Raw genomic sequence first — 20,404 nt, 5'->3', positions numbered from 1 at the left:
TAATAAAGAATCTCAAAGTGCATAGTTCCTCTTAAAGAAATAAATTTTTCAACAGGAAGTCTCAAGTGCTTGAGACAGGTTAAACACTGTATACCATATTCCGAATCTAGGGGACAAAACACGCATTCGTGTCGCCAACCAAAACTGGCGTTCCAGGACAATATTCTCAAGGTCATTTCCCAATACAACGTACAACGACAGAATATATCATACATAGGCCTATTCACACATACAACAACTTTTGCTTCGAGCCCGGTTAAGCTGGGCTGGTTTCACTGTGAAGAAATCATGAAAGCATTTAACTTCTGCATGTTTGCAATCTGTTTACCCACAGTGATGCATTCTATAAGCATTATCTGGATGATGTTTCCTTACATTGATTCTCTGCGGACAACACACAATTATACATTTTAGCGCACCACGCACGGGATTGCTTGCTTCATATTGTGCTACAAATATTTTATCGATGAGAAAATGGACCATTATCTCTAATTCACTTTCAGAAAAACGTCTATATGCAACTGCTGTCACTGTCTAAGCTCGGGAGTCAAGCAGAGAAAAATTAGTCGTAACGGCTGTGTTCCAGCTGCACCTGTTTATGTGTTCAGGTTGAATGGTGTACACTGACACTTGGTTAACCGTTCTGAGGTTGGATGGTGTACATTGACACAGGGTTATCTGTTCTAAAGTTGGATGGTGTACACTGACACTTGGTTAAGTGTTCTGAGGTTGGACAGCCTAATTTGACTCTGAGTTATTGTTTTCTTAGGTTAGCTGGTTCGAGGATTCACCATAATGTGCACTGGCACTGGGTTACAGAGGCTCAGGGTAGAGTGTGATAACATTGGACAGTGTGAGACAGACTGGCATGGCTGTTTGATGTGGGTTCCACGGATAAGTTGTGTAGTTTACACTGTGCCATGAGGTGGGGTGTTGTACAAAAAACTAGAGTAATGTGTACAGGGGGAAAACTGTGGCTTAATGGGATTGGATGGTGCACACTGATACGAAATAAATTGTGCTAAGGTTGAAGGGGGTACACTTACACTGGACAACTGTTACTGACACCGTTCAGTGTGCGCTGAGGCTGAGAGTGAAGATGGATGTTACACACGGATACTGGGTATGGTGTACTTAGGTTGAGATTTAAGCTCGACGGTGTGCGCTAACACCAGACAAAGTGTGCTGTAATTTGATAGTGTAGGCCCCTTGTACATGAACTATAGGCTTTGTGTATGCAAGTTGGATGGTGCACTTTGCGTAATGTGGGTTTATGTTGTATAACAAACACTAACAGTGCAATGTGTACTGCGGCTAGACAGAGTACATTGATGCCGGATAATGTTTCTGTGGGGTTTGATGCTGCATACTGACACTTTTTAACGTGATTCGATTTTAGTTGGTGTTCACAACAGGAAATGTGTACTGCGGTTAGATAATGTACACTGTTACTGGGTAATGTGTGATGGTGTTAAATGATCTACATTTGAAACTGGGTAAGCTGGATGGTGGTACATTGTAAACTGCGGAATGTGTACTACGGTTTTCCGGTACACACTGTAAATAGTCAGTGGGGCAATGGTTATGAGTTCTGAAGTCATATAGTATATGTTAATGTCGGTGTGGGTAAAGGTTCAGGCCATAGTGCATTTACGTTCGTTATTTGCTGTTAAGATATCGATATTTCAACGGCCCGTGACAAATATGCATATCTTCTATGCTGGGTTATGGGTATATTATACATATGCATCTTGTCATGAAAAATGGCGTACAGCTAGTTAAGATCATTACAGAGAGTATTCCATATCAAACCTATATACCGAATGATAATAAAGTATTGTGAGGACTTACCCACAGTTATTGCATCAGCTTTACTAAAGAGCAGAGCGACGAGGGAGAGGGGAAGCACGACACCTGCCATGTTTACACCAACTCCTCTCAAGAAGATCGTCATCAGGAAACCGAGCATCACAGTCCTGCAGACGACAATGTATCACTGGTTGTCATGGTAACGCATTGATGAATTTGTAATCACTGATATGTCATCTAGATCGAGGACAACTGATCTGTGGTACGACTGACCGGCGGTCGTGACCGATGTCTAAACGCGGCTCTGTCTACCTGCAGTGTGAGAGTAGCAATCGTTGTTGGTAGAAAGAAATGACCGAGGTTAACCAGCCGTTTCCAGCTTCAGCGGTAATTCATTTGACATCATCAGTTCAATTAGCGTTGCTGATGACTGGGTGCTAATTTTTCTGGCAGGACTAAAGTAAAATTGTTAAACATATGAGCAGAAAGAGCATGGCCGGTAGAAATCCTTGCGAAATGGCGTACTCGGAATTGACTTACAGCTAGCATTCTACATGGAGAAAGTTACAACCCAGACAATTTATGGTTCGATCAAACCTCTTCTTTGGACTACCATACATCACCTGTGAATTTCACACGTTCTGGCTAGCGCGGCATGTCGTGTAGTGGAGGCCAGCTAACATCAAGTAGCCGTCAATTTCCATACTCCTCCATTCACCCTCATCTCCGGGCCCGTCCCCCCCCCACGATGTAGTGCGTGCACCATCACTAACAAATCACAACAGCAAAGTAATACTTTGGGAGGCCTAAGGCTGACACGATAGTGTTAATAATTAATAACTACCCACAGGGCTCCGAGAAAACTGATAACCTATGATACGGTGATGTATCCCCTCCAGTTCAAAGAGATCCAAATTGTTTGTTTCTTAAAGGGGTGGTTCAAAGCGACTCCGCCAATAAACAGTTAGCCCATGTATAAACCATAACTGGCGGATCACGATATCCACTGTAGCTAAGGGCAATGGCTTATTGATTTGTGACTATTGTAATGGAACAATAAGCGAAGAAGACAATTAAATCAGTAGACTTTCCCGAGACTTGGCTCTTCAAAGACTTTTGCAAGTTCTCTTGTGTCTGTCACATATAAATCATTCAGTCCGAACGAGCAACAGCTTCCGGATGTGGACAAGCGTCTCAGTATTTGCAGCTTTATTTCGTCTCACTGAGATGTCAGTAAAATCTTTATGAGCATAATTAACAAGATACAAAAATGCATTTCCCATGTATCCCAGTAAAGGTTAGCCCATGGCTCTTCAAATGCAACCAAACATAAAGAAGATTTAAGGCTGAGATTTAAAGTTAGAGCCTTGAATATGTTTCAGATGTATCAAAAGTCTCGGACTGATGATGAATTTGACTTGGGCATATAAGACAAATGATTATGGGAAGATTGGATGTCTTTCACGTTACGGAGATTTCCAGCCTCTAGAACCATCATTATCTAGTGTGACATATCCCCAGATAGCCAAATGGTATGCAAACACTACAATGTAATTACAGACTTTGCCTTGTTTGCTTCTGAGTTGTCTGTTATCAGTGCATTGTGTGAGTCTAAAGCCAGAGTGTTGACCTGAACAAAAATATATATATACGCCCTGTTGATATAAATGAGGGGTTTCAGCTTACAATATTTAATGGTCATATTTGTATGTGACTTCATTTTCCAGAGAGGACATGCCGTCCCTTTAGGTATTATGTTGAAGCTTCAGAATTTTAAGACGACATTCTGCTTCAGTTACAATTTTCATGGTCAGTTTTTATTCAAAACACATCCCCTCCAAGACCTTGAATTTCGGTGTAGTATGTAGTGTAGAAATGACTAATTAATAGTGTCACAGACGATATACAGTTGTACTTCGTTACATTGCAATTCTGTTACCTGAGTGTTGCCTGGCAGCTCACAATACCATATACAGAAGCGCGTTTATTTCAGCTTTAAGGGGAGATAATCAGGGTAGTATCAGAGTCAGCAGGCTTATGTCAGATATCTGCAAAATTACATTCGACCATATCGTTTATCCTAAACCCAGTACAACGAAAGGCTTGTCATAAACTTTAGCAGACGGCGAACATACACAATATAGATAAAACAATCAGTAATTAAGCTTGACCTACTTATTTGCTGGTAAATTAAAGACAAAGACATGGACTAAAACTTGCAGATCCTGTTTTAATTATTTGTATATACTTGTATTATTTATCAGGTACAATGATCCTCATTTTCCCATCAGTGTTGAATGTGTTCTGGTTTATACCACTGAACGGCTGAAGACGTGAATATGAGATAAACAAGAAACATTGAATGATTTATTGTATTTAACATTGATATTGTTAGAAAGTCTCGGAATTATGGGTAAGGTGCCGTGTTATTAAAGCCTCGTTTTGGTAGTTAAGTGGAAAATTTTAAAAAGTTCTGCACGTTTGGCCATGTCACTGTCTTACAAGATAGCCAAATACAATGATAGAGGACTTCAATAAATAGCATACGGCCTTTATATGTCCAGATGAATGAATTCTATTCATTCTGATGATTATTTGTGATGTGTTACTTGTGCTGTGTAAAATGAGACAAAGATATGGCCATGCAACATCTGCACATTTTCTGTCAAATACCATATAAGCATACCCTTAAAGGAGAGTCCAGACAACAAGACTGAAAATCTTAATTCAAAAGCGTTACTCTCAGCTACATGAGACACAAATTTCTTGATTTTGACAGGCATCAAACGCTCAAGGTGATGTTAGGAAATGACCTTTTTAATACACTAGGCCCTAGTCTTTTTTGTATACGGTGGCCATACGTAAGAAGAAACATGTACTGAGGGTATTACGTCATCCGAGCAAAATGACGTGCCCACAGATTTGAGCGATTAGACTTTCCATTTTCGTTTGGATTTATCGTTATGTTCACGGAGTAACGGACTACATATCAAACAAAGTCTGTAACAGAGCAGATTTTCCCCATCGGTACTTAACGCTATGTTACATAATAGACACGGTCTGTAGCAGCGCAGGCTTTCCCATCGCTACTTAAACACTGGAATCACGGAGTAAATGATTACATAACAAACGGTTTGTAACAGTGCAGGTTTCCCCCATACTTAACGCCATGGTCACTAACTGACTACGTATCAAACACAGTCTGTAACAGTGCAGGCTTTCCTTGGTCACGGAGTAACTGACTACTTTTCAAACATAATCTGTAACATAGCAGGATTTCCCCCCACTTAACGCTATGGTCACAGAGTAACTGGTTACATATCAAAAACGGTCTGTAACAGAGTAGGGTTCCCCCAGCAGTTAACGCTGTTGTGACGGAGTAACTGGTTACATATCAAACACGGTCTGTAACAGAGCAGGCTTTCCCCCAGCACCTAACGTTATGGTGACGGAGTGGTGACTGGTTACATATCAAACACGGTCTGTAACAGAGCAGGATTTCCCTAGCACTTAACGGTATGATCACGAAGTAACTGATTACTTGTCAAACATAATCTGTAACAGAGCAGGCTTTCCCTTGTGCTTAACGCTATGGTGACGGAGTAACTGGTTACATATCAAACATGGTCTGTGACAGAGCAGGTTTCCCCCCCCCCCCCCCCACTTAACGCTATGGTGACGGAGTAACTGGTTACATATCAAACATGGTCTGTAACAGAGCAGGTTTTCCTTTGTACTTAACGCTATGGTGACGGAGTAATTGGTTGCATATTAAACGTGGTCTGTAAAATGTTTCTGTCAGTCCGAAAATGTGAATTACGTTAAGTCTGATAAAACAACCACAAAAAAAAAACAAACAGAACACAAAAAAGTGATAATTTTAATTATGAGAGTGCGAACAATAAACATTTTCCTAATCATCACATCAAGGTCAGCTATCCACAAAAAGATGAAAAGGAGAAAATTTATTATAAAATGTTAAAAATGTTTTTAATTGAATAGCGAAGCTTTTGTTCCAGGTTTCTGTTGTACAGATAGATTTTGGTGTTATCGATCTGCTACAATGAACGCAGTTATGAGGCCATGATTTAATGTAAATATGGGGTATACATGAAGACACTGGATACCGAATCCCAATCTCCTGTCCACCCTCAGGACAAATCCGCCACTAGCAGCAGGAACATGCAGGGTGCAGCCTTCATAGGACAGATGGGTTATCAGGGATTAATGGAGTATACCTGGCTAACTCAGTGCTCCATAGACCGTTTTGAGTGATAAGCTGTCATGATGACAAGGCGTAATAAACACACACGATCTCAGCCTAAGGCTAGTCTGGTAGTATAGTATAGGTGTGTATAGCGCATATAGTCTAGCAGGGATGTCCATCCCTTATGTTTAGATTTCATGACAGACCAGATGTTGACAACGATTTAACACGAGTAGACTGCTTCTGTTGCTATTCTGTCTAGGTATTCTCAACGTTACGGTAATGGTTTGATGCCATTAGTAGGTTGACAAGTGTGCGTCATACGAACAATGGTGAACTCCAGCAACAGTGTGCCGGAATCGCCGCAAGCCACTAACTCTTAGGACTTTCCTTAATCAGAGAACACATCAAACACATGACAAGTGATCCGTTACGCCAGAATTCCGGCCAGCCATCCATTGAACATTCACAGCTATTTAATTCTTAACCAGTGAGTCTTTTTTACAGTTTGATAAAAAGTTCGTCGGAAATACGGTGACGTGAGCAACAAGGGAAACTGGTGTAAAGGTAATAACTGACGAAGAGAGCGTATGTGACTGGTTACCAATTTCTTTTTAAGACACATTATTTCCCATATGTTTGCACCCAAAGCACTCGGTAAAATATGACCTTGAACATTACACTTGCTAACACAAAATAAACGCGTGAGTGTGCTTAAAACTTGAGATTATTATAGATTGCGTACACTTGTGCCAGTTAGAATCTGCTTTTCATACACATCCGCGTCATGCCGATCCGCTTGGGTTTCTAAGCGGATGTTGACACCCGTCGTGTCCACACAGTCCAAGGCACAGTCATCACAATTGCCAAGACCCCTATATTGTCATCAACTCTGCAGAATCTGTGTACTTTTACCGTATAAGATTCCATCGATAGTGATCTTAAATTCCCTGCACCGAGGTTGAAGCTTTCTGTGGGAAGTTTGTGAGAGTTGAATCGTGGCATGACCAGGGATAGGCTTGTGTGGATGAACGCACTCTACCTACTGGGCGGAATCTCTGGAGAGTTAAGACGGTGTGGAAGCACGGAGGCGCTGTGTCCCGGATGACATCAGCGACCGGCTCGTCTCCCCAGGTACCAGCACCTACTTTCTGATAGTCAAAGAAAAACCGTCTAGTGACCAGGGCACGGGACAGGCAATGCCAGGTAAGTTCGACACTCACCTGTGGACAGGCAGATTGTTTGTCAGCCTGCGGAACAGATGATCAGGCTGATGATGTTGCGGAAGCAGAAGAGTGGACATTCATGCACTTCAGTTTACTTGCTGACGTCTTCGTTGTCTTGATTGATTGACTGTTTGTCTCACTACACTTAATACTTTGGCTAACTTTTAATCTATAGATGACAAGACAACAATTCCATGTACTGCAGTTTTCATGCGATTTCGCTTCAAAACCCCCAAACAAGTGATATAGTATTTATCAATCTCTTAGCGCAGGCGTTTGGTGTGTTGAATCTCAAAACTAAATGTTCCCTATACTTTATCAATTTTTCGTAATCAGCTTTGCGCACAGCCTTGTTTCGGAATAGTTGTTATCTACCCACAGTCGGGAAACAGCAGAAAACATGTCGGCCATTGTCAGTACTCATCAATCACATTTAGCAAGCAAATTATCTCTGTAAAAAATAGTACCTTTCTTAAATATTTTTATGCTAGGAATTGCTTTATGAATTTTAATGTGCACATGTGTCGTACTGTTCGACTAATACTCAAATAGTGTGTAAATATTTCGTGGCCAAAACTGAAGAAATTTTCTGTTTCAGACGTCAAGATTTTGATACTGCTGTTTGCATATGGCACCATGATTTCAGGGGTCCCGGTAGCTGCCTTCACAGACCACATCAGGCTGGGTAAGGCCCACTGTCACAAGCAAAGTGCTTTATAAACCAGGCTGAGTATGGGGCAAAAGTAGGCCTATTAGGACACGTGTGTAGTGTTTAGTCCACATCAGGCTGGTAAAGGCAGGCCTGCTAGGTCACAAGTGTAGTGTTTATAGGCCACATCTGTCTGGGCAAGGGAGAAAAGTAGGTATTTAAGGTCATAAGTGTAGTGTTTAGTCCACATCAGGATAGGCAAGGGACAAACATAGGCCTACTGAGTCATCAGGTTAATGTTTATAGTCCACATCAGGCTGGGTACGAGGCAAACGTAGGCTTACTAGGTCATAGGTGTAGTGTTTATCGTCCACATCAGACTGTCACAAGCAGGGGGACAAAAGAAAGCCTACTGAGTCACAGTGTTGTACAGTGTCGTTTGTGACAGCATCATTCATGCCCATTGTGACGGTATGATCTGTGTCGTTTGTGACAGTATGATCCGTGTCGATTGTGATAGCGTGATCCGTGTCGATTGTGATAGTATTATCAATGTCGTTTTTGACGGCTTTGTCCGTGTCGATTGTGTCGGTTTTGTCCGTGTCGATTGTGAAAGCACGGTCCATGTCGATTGTGATAACATAATCAGTGTCGATTGTAACTGTATGAGTCGTGTCATTTGTGACGGTATGATCCGTGTCGATTGTGACTGTATAGCCCGTGTCGATTGTAATGGCTTTGTCCATGTCGATTGTGACAGCTCGATTCATGTCGATTTTAATAGCATAACCAGTCTCGATTGTGGCGACATGATCGTGTCGATTGTAACGCCTTGATCCGTGTCGATTATTATAGCATGATCCATGTCGATTGTGATGGTATGATCCGTGTCGATTATTATAGCATGATCCATGTCGATTGTGATGGTATGATCCGTGTCGATTATTATAGCATGATCCATGTCGATTGTGATGGTATGATCCATGTCGATTATTATAGCATGATCCATGTCGATTGTGACGGTATGATCCGTGTCGATTATTATAGCATGATCCATGTCGATTGTGACGGTATGATCCGTGTCGATTATTATAGCATAATCCATGTCGATTGTGATGGTATGATCCGTGTCGATTATTATAGCATGATCCATGTCGATTGTGATGGTATGGTCAGTGTGGATTGGGATTACCCTGTTTCCTTCAACCAAAGACGTTTACAGCACTTGGGTAGAGGAAACGTTAAGCTGATGCTGAACAATAAACATACAAGCAAATAAATAAATAAATAAATTTTAAGTATTAGCCAATAATATTTAACAACTATTTTGAGGGCAAAATAGCACGTGTTAGCTTCTCCATTCCCGATTATGACATATTGCATTTCCCATTACGGTTAAAGAGTCCAATTCCCTGGTCTTTATTTAAGTTTACAGAATGCTATCCAACCCTGTGAAATACTCTCAGTCTGCCTGTTCTCACTTTTTAATTACACCTATCAGTTTCATGAAAACAACTTAGTTGGCAGATATTTTTAAAGAAATTTATAATGAAGACATGATTTAATACAGCCTTGAATAATACCATATATAACTGTATGGTTGATATTTATTTTTCACGTAATATTGGGAATGTTAATGTGGAGAAGTGCCAAAGAAACACACATCAAAATCAAACATGCAGAAAATCACTTCCAAATAATTCAGATTCAGATTTTTTCACCACCAGTAAAGTACACAGCATTCGTGTTGTTGTGTATGGACTAGGTCTTAGGCAATTTGTAGGTCGTACAAATTGTAGTAACTCAAAACTACATGACCAGGACACCTGATGTACTGTAGAGATTGTAGTTACTCAGAACAGCATGACCAGGACACCCGATGTACCGTACAGATTGTAGTTACTCACAACAATATGACCAGGACACCCGATGTGCCGTACAAATTCTTGTGACCCAAAACAACATGACCAGGACACCTGATGTACTGTACAGATTCCAGTAACTGAAAACAATATGACCAGGATACATGATGTACCGTACAGATTGTAGTAACTCAAAACAACATGACCAGGACACCTGATGTACCGTACAGATTGTGGTCACTCACAACAGCATGACCAGGACACTTCATGTACTGTGCAGATTGTAGTAATTCAAAACAACATGACCAGGACACCTGATGTATCGCACAGATTGTAGTTACTCACAACAATATGACCAGGACACCCGATGTGCCGTACAAATTCTTGTGACCCAAAACAACATGACCAGGACACCTGATGTACTGTACAGATTCCAGTAACTGAAAACAATATGACCAGGATACATGATGTACCGTACAGATTGTAGTAACTCAAAACAACATGACCAGGACACCTGATGTACCGTACAGATTGTGGTCACTCACAACAGCATGACCAGGACACTTCATGTACTGTGCAGATTGTAGTAATTCAAAACAACATGACCAGGACACCTGATGTATCGCACAGATTGTAGTTACTCACAACAACATAACCAGGACACCTGGTGTGCCCTACAAATTGTAGTGACCCAAAACAACATGACCAGGACACCTGATGTACTGTACAAAGTGTAGTAACTCAAAACAACATGACCAGGAAACCTGATGTACTGTACAGATTGTAGTTACTCAGAACAGCATGGCCATTACACCCGATGTGCCATACAAATTGTAGTTACTCACAGCAACATGACCAGGACACCTGATGTACTGTACAAATTGTAGTAACTCAAAACAACATGACCAGGACACCTGATGTATCGCACAGATTGTAGTTACTCAGAACAGCATGACCAGGACACCCGATGTGCCGTACAAATTGTAGTTACTCACAACAACATGACCAGGGCACCTGATGTACCGCACAGATTGTAGTTACTCACAACTTTGTCACATGATATATGGTCAAGAAAGTAGTGAACCAATCTTGCGATGACGAAGTAGAATATGACGAGTTAGCATAAACTGATCATGTTATTTGAGTTAAATAGGATAGTGCAATAAGTGTAGGTCATGTTCTATGAACTGGATAGGTTGTCGATGACCATAAGCTGAGTTAACGGTGATTATTTTCATGGGAACAATAAGTTGACACGACTGAGTGATGTATTAGTATTCAAATGAACTGGAAAATACAGAACGCGCTTTGTCTGCAGCATGTTACATGTATCAAGTCTTGCTCTGCTACCCATGGATGTTTAGGTCTGTTACTGGAAAATCCAGATGGAGGTGAACTGTCTGCGCTAAACCACAGCCTGGAGTTCCTGAAGACAGAGTGGAATCCTCTTCGTGGCGTGAACGTGTCGCTGGTCAGCAGGGAACTCACCGGCATAAACCACACCCGGGCGCTGTGGGAAGGTAGGTTAAACTGTGGATGGGGGGAGGGGGAGTTAAGTCGTTTTAATGTTGTTCTGACCATATTAAGGGTTGGAAAAGGCGGAGTGAAGCTCAGTGTCATAAGGGAATGTGAGACGTGTATGACGTGGTTGGGTAAGGTGGGGTTAACGGCTTTCCCACCTTCGTGGGAGATGAATAGAACACATTGCCTGATACAGTTCTGGATAGTGATTAAAACCTTGCCCACACAGTGAGGAAGATATCAGTAGGCATATGCAGATAAACCCAATTAGGACAGTTTGTAGAAAGTATGGCTAACCATTTTCAGAATATTAGCGTAATACAGAACCAAATGTGTGGAACAAACCCATGATTTCGTTGTGGGAGATAAGCCCTTACTTATACCTATCAAAACAACTGTTCGAGTTTTTTGCCAGGTGAAGATTGCAGCACGATGTCAAGGCGAAAACGTATGTAGATAGTGTCACACATTTGGTAAATCCTGAGTTGGAGGCAATCGACAGCTTCAGCAATTATGGAAAAACTTTCATCTATTGCCTCTATTGATACATCCTTGTTTACACACATTAGACATATGTACATGTTTAAAAATATTTTTTGTACACTTAGGAACTGGCTTGAATCATTGAACTTAATTATTTAATGATTTATTAAAACCATCAGTAACACTTTCTGACTTACACATGCAGGATAGTAGTTAGTTCAATGGGTGTAAGAAATCGGAGTGTTTGGGCTAAGCTACCAACAAAAAGACTCTAGAAATTTGTTGTCCAAGGCAAATCTTCAACCGTTATGTGGTGTGGAGCGATGGGAACTCAGTCGTCAAATGTAACTCTTAAGGACGAGTAACATTGAAAACGTTACAGGTTTCTCAAATTACCCAGTATATCTCTACCCTCTATAAATCCGCACGTGTATCGGTTTAGACTCATAATCGTAATGTATGTACTATTCCAGTGTGTGAAATCCTACAGGAAGGGGTTAGCGGCCTTCTCACCTTTTCATCTTGTGACTCTCTCAAACTGTTGCGCAGTCAGCAGGAAGTCTTCCACATGCCCCACCTAGCGGTCTACGCCGGACATTGCGTCGGACTCAACCGCCAAGGTTTTACTCTCAGTTTGCGAGAAAATGGCGGCCATGTTGTCCTGGCAATCGATAGCCTGGTCTCACATCTTGACTGGAACAAAGTGGCAATATTCTACGATCACACATTTGGTAAATATCATTCTACATTTCATTCAACGCTTCAGTGTGTTAAAAAATAGTTTACAAATTCATATTTTGAAAATAAAATAAGTATGACATTATAATTTCTGTATGTGTTTGTCTTGAAACTTTTCCAGGCAATTTGCAGATAAAAACGCTGCTGTTCAACTTGTCTTCCCACTTTGTGCAATCAACGGTGGTGTCCATGAGCGTTTCTCAACACAACCAAGACGACTTTTATCGGCACAAATTGACATCTCTGATTCACCGAGAAAATCTGCAGATTATTTATTTCCTTCTCCTGCTAAGCAACAACAACACCCACCAAATATTAGATATAGTAAGTCATAGTCACACTGACAATTCGCCATCAGTCATAGCTTAATTGATGTTTATTTACATGAAGGTATGGATAGTTGTAATCACCATTACACTGTATGACATCACGACATCGAGCTGGAATCTTCTTCTTGTGGCGTATTGACTAGCTGTTTGATCGGATTTTGCGGGATAACTGAACACTCTCCACTAATGTGACGTCTCACATTATCAAGACCGCACTCCATCACTTCTCAACAATACTAGACGTAACGTGATACGGTGTAGTGGTAGTTACACGCCATTTTAACGATTATTGCCTGGCGAGACACATAGTAAACATGCTTAATGTGTGATGACATGACATTTGTCATCCCAAAATCTGATTGAATATGTGTAATCTTGTGTGATATTTAAAATTCGACCAAGTTCAAGTTTGCGCATGACAATTTGTGCACAACTGCGTCTACAGGATAGTGTTTGATACATCCTGTCGGATAGAAAGTTGAGGGAGAAATTTCGTTTTTAGCGGGCTATACTTCGAAGAATGCCTGGAAAGCTTATGGTGCACTGTTCAGTTCTCTTGTCCCGTAGACTAATATAAATTTGACTTGAACGGGACTGTTTGTTTTGCCCAGTACTCTGATTTAGGACTTTAGCACATGGTTGACACACCTATACTTATGTTACAGGCGAGCGACCTTAATCTGTTCACTCATCAGTATTTCTGGATTCTTGTACGAAACGACTTGTCCACATTTCCCGCATTTCCCTATACCGCCCCAAATGCAAACGTGGCCCTAGTAAAGAAGAAGTGGCCGAATAGCTCATGTGCAACATCCCTGTCTTCTTTTATAGCGGAGATGGTACCAGACATAAAGGTACAGTTTCTGTCTGATAAAAGTACAGTTTCTGTCTTTTAAGGGGACAGTTTCTGCCTGATGATTAACTTACAGTACGATTAGATAAGTTCTATGTGCTAACATGGCAGAGCTACATTAGATAACGAAAGAGAGTCTTTCACCAAATAAAAATGTGTTACATTTACTGCATCAGCGAATTTCTTGGTATTCTAGTGTAATGACTGATGATTTGCTCTGCTTTATAGGGTTTGTAATATATAGTAGCATGGTAAGGCCAAGCGCACGTTAATTAGGTTATGGTACAGAACCACCATCTGACATAGCAGACATGCACAAGATAGCAGTAGTTTTTGGTTTCCCTGACACCATTTAATATACTGTTAAAATAATATGGTACTTATTCACAGCCCAAAGACGCCTATCTAATTGACGCTCTGATTGCGCTTGCTAACATCGTGTACCTGACCGAAACAGTGGAGAAGAACAGCTCGGAGAGCTTAAACTGCAGCGAGTCTCCGTTCATACCGTGGGCATATGGCGAACCTGTCATGGAAGGGTTACGAAAGGTACTCCTGCACTAACTTACCTTGTTGCATCTCTGTATTTCTGTATGTATCATGCCAAGGTGCGAGGGTCGTGTAAGGTGTTGCTGTTTAAGCATTTACATGACCAGTTAGAATAACTGAGGTGAATTCACAGGAGGACAGATTTCACCGGTAACGTGTAACCATTTGTCAACTATCACACTGTCGTCGCCACTCTCGTCTGACTTTACATGCTGTAGTCTTTACGCTATCTAGACCCTCTTGCTTCCCACTGGTACTTCGCTTTAAAAGAGTGCACGTTAGCATCGATCAACCGAACAAAGCTGTGAAAAATTAAATCCTGGAAACTGAATCTTGTAAAAAGGACTCTTATTGTAAACGAAATATGCGCAATGTCAAGTATTTAATGCGGTCTTTAAATTACAAAAAAAAATTACAGGATACATGTAACTCATAATAAGTAAGTGCCTTAATTTTCATATTAATTTTGTCCATTCATATTAATGCCGACCACAATACTGGTTTATTTGTTTTATTTTGTTGGAGCCGTATTACCAGTAATTAGAAATGTGAGTACTGATTTCTTTTCAATTATGCCAATTGCTTGCCAGAAGAAAACATCCTTTAGCAAATAGTTTAACGTCAGCCAGTTCACTGGATTCTCTGTGCAATAAAACACTTGGTATTTATTCCAATTTAATGTGAAGTAATATTCCACATTGTTTATTCTTACATGAGTTGAAATCCTCGGGCTTGACTGGGGAACTATATTTTGATGCGGATGGATACAACGGGAATACAGAGCACGAGATTCTCTCCTTACGCCCAGTAGACAATTCTACGGACTTTATCCCTGTGGGCTCATGGAACCATGCAACAGGCCTTCAGGTGGACATGGAAGTGTTTCGCTACTCAGCGCGAGGCTTCAATAATGTGACATTTATCATCGGCACCAAGGAGGTAACAGTTGTTTTGCGAAGGAATAAAACAAAATCTTGATTAGGCTATAGTTAAAAAAATCGTTCTCTGACAGCATTTAAAGATATTTTTAAATGATAAAGAGCAGGCAATCCTCATGTTGCCGCGCATACACGTTACTTCATGTATATGTTTCTCTGCCAATTCAGGCTGTGCCATTAGTCCACTTCAGCTGTTGTTTTGAACTTACCATGTTCCAGTGTGTACTGGTTTGTAGTTTCTCTGTCTCATTTCATATTGTACCATTAGTCCGCCTCAGCTGTTGTTTTTAACTCACTGTATCCGGGTGTGAACTGATTTGTAGTCTAGTTTATCCGCCTCAGTTCAGGCTGTATCATTTGTTCGCAGGAACTTTTGTCATAAACACATCGTACTCTAATGATTATAGTCTAGTTTCTCTGCCTTATTTCAGGCCGTACCATTTGTCCGAGTTAACACGTCTGATGAAGGAAGAGTCTATGACGGGTTTTGTGTGGATATATTAAATGAACTCGCACTTCAGCTCAACTTTAGGTAAGATATGAACACTGTAGGTTGGGTGTTCAGCATGTTTTACATGCACTTAAAGGGCTTGCGTACTGCGAATTGCTGTGCGTAACGCTTGGGGAAAGTGGAGAGTTACTTGTGAAAGTGTTTTTTTCTGGGCAGTTTGATTTCTTATTAGACATGTCTTATTAGACATCATGTGATCATGAAATCAGTATCCTGATGCTACTTAAACATTTTGTGATCATGAAAACAGTATCTTGATGCTACATAAACACTTTGTGATCATGAAAATAGTATCCTGATGATGCTACTTAAACATTTTGTGACCCTGAAAACGGTATCCTGATGTTACTTAGACATTTTGTGTGCATGAAAACAGTAGCCTGATGATGCTACTTAAACATTTGGTGATCATGAAAACAGTATCCTGATGATGCTACTTAAACATTTTGTGATCATGAAAACAGTATCCTGATGATGCTACTTAAACATTTTGTGATCACGAAAACAGTATCCCGATGCTACTTACACTTTGTGTACATGAAAACAGTAGCCTGATGCTACTTAAACATTTGGTGATCATGAAAACAGTATCCTGATGATGCTACCTAAACATTTAGTGATCATGAAAACAGTATCCTGATGATGCTACTTAAACATTTTGTGATCATGAAAACAGTATCCTGATGATGCTACCTAAACATTTGGTGATCATGAAAACAGTATCCTGATGATGCTACCTAAACTCTTTGTGATCATCAAAACAGTATCCTGATGATGCTACCTAAACACTTTGTGATCATCAAAACAGTTTTACTGACTAGATGTCATGTGATCATAAAAATATTGCTGCTTGACAGACATCTTGGTATAATGAGAACAGTTCTGCTGGGTAAAAGTCATGCGACCATACAAGCACAGTTCTGCTGGCTAGGCGTCATGTGATCCTGAAAACGGGAGCTGGACAATACGTACAGCATCTAGGTGACAAGTGTAGTCTTGTTGTAACAACATGTTTCTTGTTGTAGGTACCGTCTTGTCGAGCCTCTGGACAGTCAGTGGGGTTCCCAGGAGAAAAACGGCTCATTTAACGGTATTGTAGGCATGGTAAATCGCAAGGTAAGCCCGTCAGTCTAATTTGTAGATGATTTGTAGATGCCCAGTTAGAACTACCTTTATGTTAAGTTAGCAATCATGTTTATCAAATTATCTCGTTATGAACATTTCGCCCTGAAACCAACGTGGGATCAAACTTACAAAAGTGGATCTTACCGACTCGATTTTCAAATTGTTAATTCTATAAATTGTGTGTTGATCTCTAATGAATAAGTACTTAAGCACTTTATTGGTAAAACATCTTTATCCCTGTCTGATAGGAACTAGACTTTGGAATTGGCCCCTTCGGCATCACAGCTGAGCGTGAGCGAGGGATTGACTTCACCACTCCGTTTATGGAGGACGGAATTGGCATTGTGATGAAAAGGCCGACAGAACAGTCTAACAAGTTGTTCCGTATGTTCCAGCCATTCAATGGTTACGTCTGGTTAGCCATCGGGGCCTCAGTTACCGTCATAGGGCTCGGATTATTTTTCCTCAACAGGCTTACTCCACCACCTCTCGATAGCGATGCTAGTGGGCGAGACAGCTGGAAATATGGTTTTAAGGAAAGTCTCTGGCTTATCTTTGCATCATTGATGGAACAAGGTAATACAACATCAACGTTTATTAAATTTCACTCTTTTGTTTTTATTTACTGTCTACAATTTCAGGAATTTACAAAACATTTTGACAAACTTTCTTCCCGAGAGTTAATTTCCTTACATTGCTTTACCATGGAAGAAACTACTTGCGCTTTTCTTCCACTTGCTTTCTAAACCAGATTTGCAAGTTTGCACAAACTATTTATTTCATTCCATTACAAATGGATTTAGAGACTAACATTAGAAACAGTGTTAAATAAATAGGTCTTTGGTCGATATGGCCGATATGCACGAAAGAAGAAGCATTATTGTTGGCTTAATATACCGTTTCCCGTACGTAATCATGAGTGTACAGCATCTAAAGCTATCCTTTGTGCATATGCTCAGGGGGTGAGAGTCATCCAAGGGGTGTTTCTAGTAGGATGATCCTAGCTTTCTGGTGGCTCTTCACCATCCTCATCGTGTCCTCCTACACAGCCAACCTGGCCGCCTTCCTCACCGTCACTATCTTGGACAAACCCATAAACACGCTGGAGGACCTGGCTAACAACGACGAGATCACTCCCCTCGTGAAGACAGGCACTAACATATACTCATTGTTCAGGGTATGTATTTTTCATCTCAATAGCAGGATAATTATGGTGTAGGTTTAAATTGTTCTGTGTTGATCGCGGCCCAATCTAAGGACCTGGATAAAATCGGACAAGGGGCATTCAGATAAATGTAAGTAGAGGTCCGAATTAAAAAAGGCACGACCATCACCTGTACAGATGTTTGAACTGCATTGGGTTTCATAAGAGTGGTCAGAGGACATGCGTGTTCAGTTCCGTTTGCCTGTTCAGCCAATACTCATAATAAAAGTACAGAAATAGCAGTGATTTTTCAATCCCTGTAGTCATTGTCCGGGATTCATGTTGCCAGGCCGGTACGACAGATGTCTATCGTGAGATCTGGCGGAAGATTCAGGACGGGCCGAGACTGACGGATAATGTCGAGGCGTATGAATATGTTCGATCTGGAGAATACGCCTTTATGGTGGACAAAGCTCAACTGGAGTACCTTGTCAAAAGGAATTGTCAAACGTTCATGTTAGCAGAGGAATCTTTCAACAACGCCGGTGTCGGGTTTGTTTTCCCGGAGGATTCTCCCATGGTTGACGACGTGTCATTCCAGTGAGTTCTGATTTTTATCCCATCGGTAAACACTCTTTGTTTGGTCAAATATGACAGGACCGGTCGGTTATTGAAGTATTGATGGACATGATAAAGTAAACCTTGTTAGACTGTAAGGTTTGTTTACATTAATCGTTTCTGGTTTTACTTGGTTTGGGCAGGATTATTCGGATGCAGGAAGCTGGCCTGATCGAGCGTTGGAGACAAAAGTGGTGGCCCACCAGTGACACCTGCGACACTTCCGGTCCAGCTAGTCAGGCCAAGCGCCTCGGTCTGGACAGTACCGGGGGACCATTCATTATTTTTGCTATAGCGGCTTCGTTGGCGTGTATCTGTTTGCTTGTGGAGGTGATACTGCCACAGAGCAGTCTATCAGAACAAATTTCCTTCCAACAATAAATCCACAAACAAGTTATAATTGTGCACCAATTGTCTTTAAAATGATACAAGCGGAAGGGACAGAATATATAAATTCTTCCTCCCTGCCATTTATATGCTGTTATAATAATGTCGGTTCCGCCACATTTGAAATTTGCGTGTATTTTATATCATGAATTATACAATTTCTACAATAAAGTTCTATGAACAGTATCATTTCAAATCTCCTTAATGAGATTATCAAATAGAGCTGGGCTGTTAGTGGCGACTCTCCCATTGTGAGTGATGCTAGCGTTGTGTGTCTAAATGTAAACATTAGGACGGCGTCAGAACAACTTGAAAGATTAACAGAAGTGTAAACTGCTCTGTTATCGTGTGTAGATAACCATAGGAATAATAGACGTATAGGTGTAAAATCTCTATCGTCTTGCGTAGAGAAATGAGTAACAAGTTGACTAAGGAGTAGAGCTCATTATCAATTCACAATAAAGTGGTAAGGCGAAGTAAGTGTAAAATTAATGGTTAGCGTGTACAGGAGACGATATGGCAAGTTGATGTAAGCCGACGGTTGGTCACCGGAGGTGTAAAATTAATGGTAATCAAGCACAGAAGGCGACTGTGGTAAGTTGACATGTAGGCGTAAAACTCTGATAAGGTGTACAAATTACGACCAGTTTTTGCTTTTATTTCACAGATACACGTATTATAAGTACAGTATTTAGCGTAACAAGTTCACAAATGAGATATTACATTACGTACTACTAAGAGTAACACCCATACACCGATATAATCGTCGGATTATATCTGCTTATTTGACTAGATAAAAACAAATGTCATTAAGGTCTTACACTCTTAGTATTTTTTTTACACATATATGCAAATTCACACGTCAGGATAATAAAATTATTTAAAAACATTGTATTTGTACGGCTTTCTCTTGGTTCAACGCTACCATAAACTGGGCCCAACAGAGAATATGGTAGATATCCAGTGGAACCACTGACTTGGCACTAAAAATAAGCAAAGTAACTCTGAAGAATTGCATATTCACGCTCTCTACGATATTGAATTTTTCGACTTTATTTACACTAACACTATAACAACACTATAAAAGTTTTCACCAGGCTTATCTTGTTACACATTTTTGTTAATGATCCTTTTCTGGGAGCCGATTATATACGTGTATATACAACTAAAATAGGCCTTACGTGGCACAGTTTTGAGGATGACGTAAATAACATCGACATACTGAGATCGTCAAAATGAGTTTCTTCGGAGTTACTTTGCTTATTTGGTGATATTCTATAGGAGATGCTGTTCCTTTACCACTGTCACGGAATGTGAAGTTACACCCCACCTGCACGGACATTGTGATACCACGGCTGGCCTGTGTCTGAGAGTGGTGTCGCATCATACATGTGTGGACATGATAAGCTACAAGATGTAGTCTGTTACCACAGCTGACTTGCCTCTAGCAGTGGA

The 20,404-nt window shown here is 40.7% G+C and overlaps 1 protein-coding gene across 1 annotated transcript; it reads left to right on the top strand.

The window, feature by feature from the left end:
* The first annotated feature begins 13,660 nt into the window (after positions 1 to 13,660).
* Positions 13,661 to 18,943, top strand: LOC135462038 (glutamate receptor ionotropic, delta-1-like). The gene is made up of 9 exons (XM_064739373.1): positions 13,661 to 13,678; positions 14,068 to 14,226; positions 14,944 to 15,165; positions 15,596 to 15,696; positions 16,701 to 16,791; positions 17,049 to 17,376; positions 17,760 to 17,977; positions 18,294 to 18,544; positions 18,706 to 18,943. The coding sequence occupies exons 1-9, from the start codon at positions 13,661 to 13,663 to the stop codon at positions 18,941 to 18,943; spliced, it is 1,626 nt and encodes a 541-aa protein (XP_064595443.1).
* Positions 18,944 to 20,404: the final 1,461 nt, after the last annotated feature.

Source organism: Liolophura sinensis, chromosome 1 (genome assembly GCF_032854445.1).
Source record: "Liolophura sinensis isolate JHLJ2023 chromosome 1, CUHK_Ljap_v2, whole genome shotgun sequence".
Taxonomy (NCBI): domain Eukaryota; kingdom Metazoa; phylum Mollusca; class Polyplacophora; order Chitonida; family Chitonidae; genus Liolophura; species Liolophura sinensis.
The sequence above is the reverse complement of the archived record's forward strand: the minus strand, read 5'-3'. Positions and strand labels throughout refer to the sequence as shown.